Genomic DNA, 10,125 nt, shown 5'->3' with positions numbered 1-10,125 from the left:
ATCATATACTGATGTAACTATCACTATTTAATCATATCCTGATGTAACTATCACTATTATCTGCTGTATTATTGAATTGTGGTTTGTCACACTTGAACAAAAATTATTGTATTTCTTGCTCTTATTGTATTACTTGTATTGTAACACTTGAATGTATTTGCTTGCGATTGTAAGTCGCCCTGGATAAGGGCGTCTGCTAAGAAATAAATAATAATAATAATAATAATAAAGGCATTGGTCTGAGGAAACTAGCCCCACATTGTTCTAATGAATGGCTTGATTTAAAGACATATTAGTATGTGTAGTAGATGGTATATTTCCTCTTGTCTTGCATTGTTTACATGGCAGATTGACCTCACTCACCCTCTATTTAAAAACCAGGGAATTAGTCTAGCTATTAGAGGCTTAAATGAAATCAAATGCAGGCTCCAAGATCAAAGATGGGAGTGTTGCACATGTGATGTTTTGTTTATAGACTTCTGGAAAAAAGATAGCTGAAAAGCAAACAATAATGGAAAGTACTATTCAGTTTTCAGAACAATGTTATAATTAGAATATGAAATCGTTCCAGTGTGGTAATACATTTATCCTCACATTTGACAAGTGAAAACGTTTAATAATCTGAATGTCAGTACCACTGTATCATACTGTATATGTTAATTTTATATACTATATTATATCAAAATCTTTACATAGTATTTCTTCCTTTTACTTAAATGTATATGATATTTTTTTTTTCTCTCTTGGAATAAACTGGTTCTTTTCCCCTCTCAGCCCCAAAAAACAGACAGAGAATTATATGTTATATCTTTAATTTTTATGTACACAAATATTTGTAAGACAACTTTGTACATAAATGGACATAATAAAACATTTAACTCAATCACGTTAAAAAAATGTACAATAGCAAATGTAACTGGTAAGAATGCAGTCCAACAAACACTTAAGATTAAATTTAAATGGAGATGGGACTTATGAATTTAATAGTTTACAATCATAAAAAATACTAAGAAACAAGAAATGTATAAAATAATTTACATTTTTCTACTGTTTTTGCTTACTGTGTCAATAACAGTGCAGTTAGTTTGAAATGGGGTGTTCTGCAGTTCTTAGTACTATTAAATGACTTAATTCAGTTCATGCAGGGATGGAGCAGTTTTCTCAAGAAAATCTTCTGCCTTGGGCTTCTGCCTTCCTCCTCATACTGAATAAGATGCTCAGACATCGACCCATGTTAATGCAAGTGCCAGATGCTGTCTGGGAGCACCAGGCTCAGTCTGTCCAAACAACCACTGAATAATGTAAACATAAATATACAAGTTGATATCTTTCTACAGTTCAAACGCTGTCACAACCTTTCAGTTGTGCAAGTTGTCAGGCTGTATACGCTCTTTAGTAGAATATCACTTAGAGTTAAATAAACTTTATTTAATATACAGAGTCATTAACAAAACTTCCTTGTTTTAACAAGTTTGCTTTGATACTTGACTGAATGCCCTCCATGCCCGACAACATAAACGTCCAGGAGGTAAGATCTGCCAGGCTCTAGCCCTTTAATTGTTTCTGTGGTGACAGCCTTCTGTAGGTTCTGGCTATGAAAGTATTTGCAGAGGACTTTATCTGACTTCTTCCTGGTGTCCGGCCCCATGCACTGATTCTGCTCCCTTTTTCTCTGCTCCTCGTTGTAATTTTCATCCACTTCTTTTTTGTAAATGCAGAACTTGTTCCTCTCCTGCGTGCCTAGCCACGCCACAGTTGCAGACGTACAGGTACGCAGCTTATCAAACGCTTTGATCCTGGTGTCCTCTGGGAGAGAAGGAAAAGGCTGTTTGTTTGGCCTGGTGGTGGCAAGGATCTTCAGCATCGATGCACCCTTTCTGCTTCCTCGCAGACGGATAAGGTACTTTGCCTTGGGTTTGCCTCTCAGCTGGAACTGGCGCACACCCTCCAAGTTCTGAGAGAGTAGAAGTTTCCCATCTCTTCTAACTTGGATCTGGATGGCATCCAAACAAGAGTGAACATAAAACATAACTTTCTGGTGTGAGGAAACTGGTGCAAATCTTAAGAACTTGCTCCCCTTTCTCTTGATGAACACATCGGTGACCTTCCCATCTTTCAGTTCTATGGTCTTCTGCTTTGCCTCTTCTTTAGTCTTGGCAAATGTGCCGACGTATGCAGTGCTCATGTTTGTAAAAGTGTTAACTGCAAAAATGTCAAAATAGTACTGCATATCTGGCTTCAAGTCAGACACCGTGAAGATGTTCTTATTTCCAATACAAACTTTCTGAAGATCTACTTTTTGCTTGCCAGCATATGGACGAGACTTTGTGGCAGTAGATTTACTCATTAATGGACGTTCCTTGCCAGAGTCATTCTCTGATGGGAATCCAAAGTGAGAGAAATCAAAAGGGCTGAAGTCCAGTCCAGGTTTAGGTGCCATCATAAATGCATCATCTGCATTAATTTTTGCCTCCACAGCACAAAGGCTCTTAAAGTTGTGCTCCTTGTTGATAACCACACAATACTCAATGGGTTGTTTCATAAGAGAACTTGTGGGGCTAGGCTTCCATGCCAAGGTAACAGTGGTGCGTCCAAGTGAAGTCACATCAACTCGGGGGTCATAAGGCAGCTCAGGATAAGGTTGATCCGACTCTGGCGTTGTGGTGGCATACACCTTGAAATGTGTATCTTTCTCGGTTGAAATAAGTTCTAATTGATATAAACCAGATGGGGAACTGGCTGACATGTATGATTCAACATCATTCCCTTTGTATGACAACAACTCTGTGCCTTCTTCTTTGATAATCTGTTGCTTTTGTTGCTCTAGTGCTTCTGGTTCTCCTGTAAAAGAAGAATAACAACTAATTATTCTCCTGGGGCCATTTTACAAAAGCATCCTAAGTGACATTCATATCTTATCTTCAGAGATAGAATGTCCTAACTACAAGTTTAGGAGAGTTGATATGGTGGATAATGATATATAGATATAAATAATCACAGTTACAGTTCCATTATATCTTATCCTGTCTACAGATACAGTCATACCTTGCACTAAAAAATATGGCACCATACAGCAATTGTAAGTTTAAAAGAAAATACTTTTATAGCAGTTACCAAGTACAATCTTAGTTTTTTCTGATTTATAATGAGTAAGTATGTTGTGTGTATAGTGTCTCTTACTATACAGTAAGAGGTGTCATTTTGCACAGTTCGAGCAGCAAGAACACCAGCTAATGCATTATGAAAATGACACCACAGGAATAGTTTCCCAAACTAGTAAACAAATGGAGTATTATGAGATTCAAGTTCTAATCCCAAGTTTGAACCCTACTGGGTGGGCTAAGGGAGTGCCTATATTGGCCCTGTCTGTAAAAATGTCCATATATGGTTGACTGTGACCCTCACAACAATTTGTAAAGTCTGCTGTTTAAGAATATTACATGGATTTTATTACCTGAGCCTTCTCCGCTAGACTCTTCCGGAAGTTCTTGGAGGCTTAGCTTCCACTCCAGAGGAGCATCACACGGTGTCACTGTTACCGACAAAGGAGTATTGTCTTCTTCCACAACAAAGTAATACCTAAGGGAAAAGTACAGACAGTAGGGTTAATGAGTAATATTTTTACCACAACTCTGAGGAAATCGAGTTATAAATCAAACTGTATTGCAAGAGAGCCAGGGTTACAATTACATGTAATGATAAGCAGAGAAAAGTCACATAGGGGTTTTGTTTTACAAGTTTATAATGCTATACGGCGTTCTGTTTCATTTTTTTAAATGGGCCTTTGTTATAAACTGTCTCCTGACCTATCATTGCTTATGTTATTGAAGTTATAATATTTGATGACTGAATATGCACAAACACAGATGTGTGTGTAGTATGAAGGTTTCCATCCATCTGTGAGCAGTATGTTAATGGTAATTAATTCTGGTAGACCGATCTATTTACATTGAAGTATGTTTGGCTCATTAGGATGACAGTTGACAGATGAATTAAACATTTGCTTACAGACAGCATGCTATAGTACAGCACTGCAAGTACATTCTCACTTTCAAGTCTGTTATTGTATAAAATAGCTGGGTCCATTATATAATTGTAACTGTCATTTTCTAGAACAATGGACAGGCCTGTATATACTGTATAATTTTATGACCATTTTCTTTGCGTGCTTTGAAGAATTCTATCGACAAGTTCTTTTGAAGCATCTGATATGTAATTGAAATTGAACAGTCACAAACTGACAATCAAAACATGTAATAGCCATATGTAATTGTTAGTGAAATTGTGCAGTTTTTCTAAATTACTGTAAAAATTGAGAAATTGTGCAGTTTTTCAAAATTACTGTAAAAATTGAAAAATACCTTTTGGGCGTATCCCTGAAGAGGTATCCATTGATCTCAGCTCCATCTGGGATCACAGAGGAATCATGGAAAAGAGACTTGTCCCGAATTTGTATTTGAAAAAGTTCCTCATCTCTGGTGGGCAATTTCTGTGTCCATACACCGACTGCAAACACCAGCAGCAACCCAAGAAAACCCCTCATCCTGTGAGAGAAATAGCTGGGTTAGGAAACCTATAAGAATTATCAACAAATATATCTTCCAAGTGCAGTTCAGTGACTGGCAATCAAATGAATCTCATGAGAAAGCTGGATTAACTGTAAATAATCCCAGGTGGTTACAGATTTTACCAGGACCTGTCCAAAAAAAATTCGGCTCCAGCACCTAACGTTCATATATTAATTTAACAGACACAGGTTACCTTGTCAGCAAATCTACCCACCTACACACTACCAGGTACAACAGTTATGTACAAGACAGGATACAAGGGGGTTATTCTCCAAAAGCAGATCTTAGCATGCCTCTATTAAAAATATTAATAAAAAGCCTGGTTATAATTTGTTTACAGTACAGAATGTTTGGGGTTAATTTTAGAGTAACTGTGTATCATGTGTACAGATCTAGTAAGTATGAAAATCGTATTCAATTATACAAAATGGACCACTGACATGCACCATCAAAGTCAGCAGATATTGTGCATCCTCCAAGTGTAAAACGATCTTCTGTGTAATAGAACACTATGTTTATTGATTTTGTTGCATTGATCGGAGTTGATGGGAAGTAAATCCCTGCTGATTTAATCAGAATAATGATAGCCGATTATATATACAGATACTTCAGTGCCATTTACTGTTTGTGAAGGCATGCCCTTTTAATGAACTCCTGTAAAACACAGTTCAGTGCTTCACTGTCTGCCTTTTAGATATCTGTACTTGTGCTGCATTTGATTCATGGATTAAACACTTCACTGTCGCCTCCTTAAGCTGAACTGTTGGGTTCAACTTGAAAGGGAAATATGCCCATTAAAACATGTGGTGAAAGCACCAAAGTAAGTTACTTAATCTTGTTTACATAGGACTTCAAAATAAAACTCAACTACTGTTCATGTTTTTTGTGATTCAATAAAGCACATTATACAGTAAGCTGTGTGCTTAAATATGTTTTTTTTAGCTAATAAATCTTCTAGTTTTCTGTTTTACATTTTACAGTATCAGACTTAATAAATAATACGATTCAGTGGGCTGCCAACTGGAACAAATACATTGTTTTCTATATAGTTGCTATATTAATGGTTTACAGATAATTGTTTGTTGCTCTAAGCATGTATCAAAATACAATGACTTGTACTACAGAAAAAATATAAAAACAACATGAAAAGCAATTTAATAAAACCAGAGCACTTTAATAAGACCCAATTCATCATTTGTAGCATTATAAAATATAACAGACAACGTCAATGTATGTAATATGTTTTACAGCACAGATCTGACAGGAATGTTTAACTTCAGGTCTTGCCTGTGTGCAGGTCCTGAAGACCTGAACATGGTTTACAAAAATAAAACTACAGGGGTTCATATTGAAGCAATGCATTTGGAACAAGTAAGGCTTAATGTTTAATTACAGAGAACAGAGAATGTATGATTGTAATTTGGAGAGGGATAATTTCAAGGCAAGAGCCTGCCACAGTCATGTCAGCTTTGTTTTGCTTCTTTTTCAGCTTTAGCTTAAAAATATCCTTATTCAAAGCTCCAGGCATTTTTTTGTTGTTCAAAACAATTTCACCACATCTAAATAAAAGTTACCACAGTTTCTAACAGAAATAAAATAAGTTAAACTTTAAAGTATAATATGCAAAAAAGAGTACTTCTGCCTAAATGTGTGTGTACTGTAATATTAAATGACACATCCATTAGATTACTATATACATGTATCCGAATTATCTTCATTTCAAGATACTAATGATGATTCTACTACTGAAGCCTACAAACTCTGCTATACAAAAGTGTATCATTAATTGTTATAAGCATTAATTCCAGTTTAATATGCAGCAAATACATTAATATCTACATCCAAAATAGGCACTGTCTCATCAATCTCTTTCTGCTCCCACTATCCAAAGAGTGCTGCTCTTTTTTTGTGATCACTGTGACTCACAGCCATTTGAAAGTACATACCAAGAAACAACCGGTTTCTACTTGAAATGTCTAGGAAAATGGTGATGAACAACTCATGTAACATGCTGTACTGTAATAGCAGTATATAAAAAAGCTGTCTGTAAGCATCTACCCTGTCATTTAATCCTGTTGTTGTTTTAATCTAGACATGCAATCCCCAGTTAACACCAAAGTGTAACTCCACAAGAAGCTTACTGCAGGTGTGGCGTCTGCTTAAACACTGTTATAAATAGCACTGCAGTGAAGCTTGACAAAACCATTTGAGTCTCATAGAAGTCCTTGTACTCTTAAAAAAAGAATTGATGAATGAACCCTGGCGAAGAAGACTGAACAAAGATTAAAAAAAAAAAAACAACTAAAAACATGCTTTGCTTTATCGCTTAATGCACAATACACTTCTGTATAAGGGTGTTGTTTCTCAAATCCTGCCCACAACTGCCAGCCACATGTAAGTAGAAACTGACAGGATGTTTAAATCAGGCAATCTGGGTATAAAAAAAGCACACAAAAATTACTAAAGGGGATACATGGCCTTTTCTAGACCATAAAGTGAAAAGCAAAGGTCACTACCAAATGTTGCAATAACCACAGGGTATATATGTTATGTGCTACTCAGTGCTATTGGGTTATTGTAATTAAAGGTAATAAAATAGTGTCCACCTATCTATGATTTGTAAGTGAATGTAATCTTATTCAATACATTTAATATTTAACATTACAAATCCTAATCTTGTTTACTAGATTTAATCGGGAATGTATTCTTTATTTTAGAAAAGCATACACTGTATAAAGCCATCTGGATAATTTTCACTTGGTCAGTTTTTTTTAGCATAGTGTACAGAACAGGATTTATTTATTATCTGAAGTTAGCATAATACTATATTTTTCTATCCCTTAACTGTACATTTTACTAATTGATAGTCAGTTTAACACAAACAACCACAGAATTAATATCTGAGACGCACAAACAACAAAAACTAATATAGGTTCATAGCCCAGCTGTAAAACATTAAAGCCAACGTTATCACAGCATTCATAATAGCAAACAAATATTGAATGTACATACTAAAGATGCTGGAAGGCCCTTAATAGCATTCCAGTTGTGATGCCAAACTACAAAATAGCTTCTTATAAGGACAAGATGCATTAACTATGCAAACAAATCTAGATAATTGCTATTCTAGGCCTATGCCTAGAATAGCAATTAAATTTCTTTGCTTTTGTTTTTTTTGGAGACCACAACACTGAAATAATATCAGGAATTAATATCAGGAATTAATTTCAGTGCCCATCAAACGTTATTTATTTTAAATAAACACATTTCAGTTTTATAGAATCGGGATATAGTTCTAGCTCGTTTTTTTTTTTTTTTTTTTGTCATTTGAAACGGAAAAATGTGCAATATTTAAAAAAAAAAAAAATAACTAAAGTAAAGATAAATGTCAGCTAGCCAGTATAACCACCCCAAAAGCAACAATTACAAACAGGCGTTTGCTGGATAAGTAAACATACGAAAATGCGTACAAAATCTCTAGTTTCCATATGCAAATTGAGACTTAGTTACGGTATGTTATGGTCTTCTCATTTCTCTTTCTTCTGTTCACAAATGTCTCTTGGTCAATAGCTATTGTCAGTGTTATTTTAAAACAAAATATGAATTTCAATGTTATATGATGAACATTCGTTTTTACACAATGATAGAAATGACCTTTAAGTAATGATGAGTGATTCAGTCTTATAGCTGTAGGATTCATTTTTGTTGAACTTTGAGTTAAAAATCAATGCAATGATTGCGCAGTTTTTAAAATGGAAACGAAACACGATAATGAAAAAAAGAAAGCCAGTTGTAACATAAAACATTGGCAAATCTTTATCCAAAACTAGAATCTAATTTAGTACGTATGAATGAGTTTCATAATTTGGGAATACAAATAAAACCTATTGGGAAAGACACATTTGAAAGTTACACATACGGTAGAAACAGTCAATGAGCTAAAATAAACTATACACCCTCCCACAGCAAAGGTAAATCCAAATTAAACAATGTTATCAATGTTTATACAATAGCGGTAAAATAAGATAACTAGTTTACTGATTCAGGGGATGCGAAGTTCTAATTAAATGGTTTTGTGAATGAAACAGGTGCGCGTTGTGCACTAGCGAAATCCCTTCACCCAGTACATTTCACCTATAGCCCAGCAAAAATGCATACATTTCACACATTGATTCAGCTACTAGTGTATACATCATAACAAACTTGGTTAACAACATTTATAAAAATACAACCCCCCCTGGATAAAATATTAGTATATGACGTTCTGTTTTAATTGTTAAAAAAATAACATTAGTACTAAGCAAGCTGTACTAAAAAAAACTGAAGTAACTTAATTCTAGGAGTCCCTTAGTAAATTTCACTCTTAAGCCAACTGTTTTCAATATCCTTGGCTCAGCAAAAGTAATTGACAAAATAGGATCACTCTGATACTTGTTTTTAAAGAAGACTAAAATGAATGGGAAATATAACAATTTAGGATGTCTATATTCTTTACAACAATCATTTTGCTTTTTTTTTTTTTATCGGTTACATGATTTAAACAAGTGAAAATAAATCTTAAAATATATACCCTTACCTTACAGTTTTCTTTTCTTTTTGCTGTGATTTCAGGATCTTTTTTTCAGCTATGCAAATGACTTCCGATCCTCTAAACTTGCTTTTGTGAATAACACAAAATCAGATCAGTTGAAAGAAAATACAAAATAAATTGGGATTAATGCCTTGGAAGGATTATACAGAGACAGAGTTGTCCTTTTTTCTGTCTCGCAGATTCCTTGAGTCAGCTATGGCAAAGGGAATCGGATTAGGGTTTGTGATGCTGCTGAGGTCTGGAGGATTTAGCGTGTCTTGAATCTGTTTAGTATCCCAAATTTGGCAGAGAGTTCCACCCCTGCAGTGTTAATGCTATTGAGACTCGGGCTGAATTAAGCAGCAAACTGGCGCAATCTCTCCCTCTCAACACACTCAATAGTAATCCTAAACCCAGCCCACAAGTCCTAGACACACATCCCAATAAACACAAAACCAACCAGAGCTCACGCTAATTTACAGCCAAGGCCTATCAGAGGAAGGCTGGCATCACTTTATGAATGAAAAACAATGTTCACTAAGATATATAAATACAGCTGTACATGGGGAATTGTTTGCTGTAAAGTACTTGAATACAAATATCAACGAATTGTAGCATTAAAATACTTTAGTATATGATTGTTGCTCTGGAAGTTTTACATTTTTGTTTTCCTCTTTGCCAACTGGAATTATAGTGGGGTTTCAATACCAACTACGATATTGTCCCCAATGCCTGTTACAACAAGCCTGTAAAAGTTGTGATTTAGGAAAGGCGAGTAATTTGCAGCCATGGGAAAAGTACATACTCCAACTGAAAATACTGCAAACACGTTGAGGTGTAACATAAGAAAATACTGCAAACATGTTGAGGTGTAAAATCTGTCTTATTAGGTTAGACTCCTTAACATGGCGATCTCCTACATATTATTTTCCTGTGGTGAGAGATGTTTGTTCCGATTTGGAGAATGTGTTAATTTGTTACAGTTGT

The 10,125-nt window shown here is 35.1% G+C and overlaps 1 protein-coding gene across 1 annotated transcript; it reads right to left on the bottom strand.

Moving 5' to 3' along the window:
* Positions 1–795: 795 nt before the first annotated feature.
* On the bottom strand, positions 796–9,539 carry LOC117420958 (protein NDNF). The gene is made up of 4 exons (XM_034034767.3): positions 9,145–9,539; positions 4,362–4,544; positions 3,455–3,579; positions 796–2,841 (listed from the first exon to the last, which is right to left on the bottom strand). Exons 2-4 carry the CDS (start codon positions 4,541–4,543, stop codon positions 1,445–1,447), a joined length of 1,704 nt encoding a protein of 567 aa, XP_033890658.1. The 5' UTR covers position 4,544; positions 9,145–9,539; the 3' UTR covers positions 796–1,444.
* Between the last annotated feature and the right edge of the window lie 586 nt (positions 9,540–10,125).

The sequence above is a fragment of the Acipenser ruthenus genome, chromosome 1 (assembly GCF_902713425.1).
Source record: "Acipenser ruthenus chromosome 1, fAciRut3.2 maternal haplotype, whole genome shotgun sequence".
Lineage (NCBI taxonomy): Eukaryota > Metazoa > Chordata > Actinopteri > Acipenseriformes > Acipenseridae > Acipenser > Acipenser ruthenus.
The sequence above is the reverse complement of the archived record's forward strand: the minus strand, read 5'-3'. Positions and strand labels throughout refer to the sequence as shown.

Excerpts from the sequence above, each read along its gene's own strand:
- LOC117420958 (XM_034034767.3), bottom strand. The coding sequence starts at position 4,543 with ATGAGGGGTTTTCTTGGGTTGCTGCTGGTGTTTGCAGTCGGTGTATGG. Across the intron at positions 3,580-4,361 it reads TTCAGGGATACGCCCAAAAG|GTATTACTTTGTTGTGGAAG; the intron begins GTATTTTTCAAT and ends CTTTTCCCTTAG. Across the intron at positions 2,842-3,454 it reads GTCTAGCGGAGAAGGCTCAG|GAGAACCAGAAGCACTAGAG; the intron begins GTAATAAAATCC and ends CTTCTTTTACAG.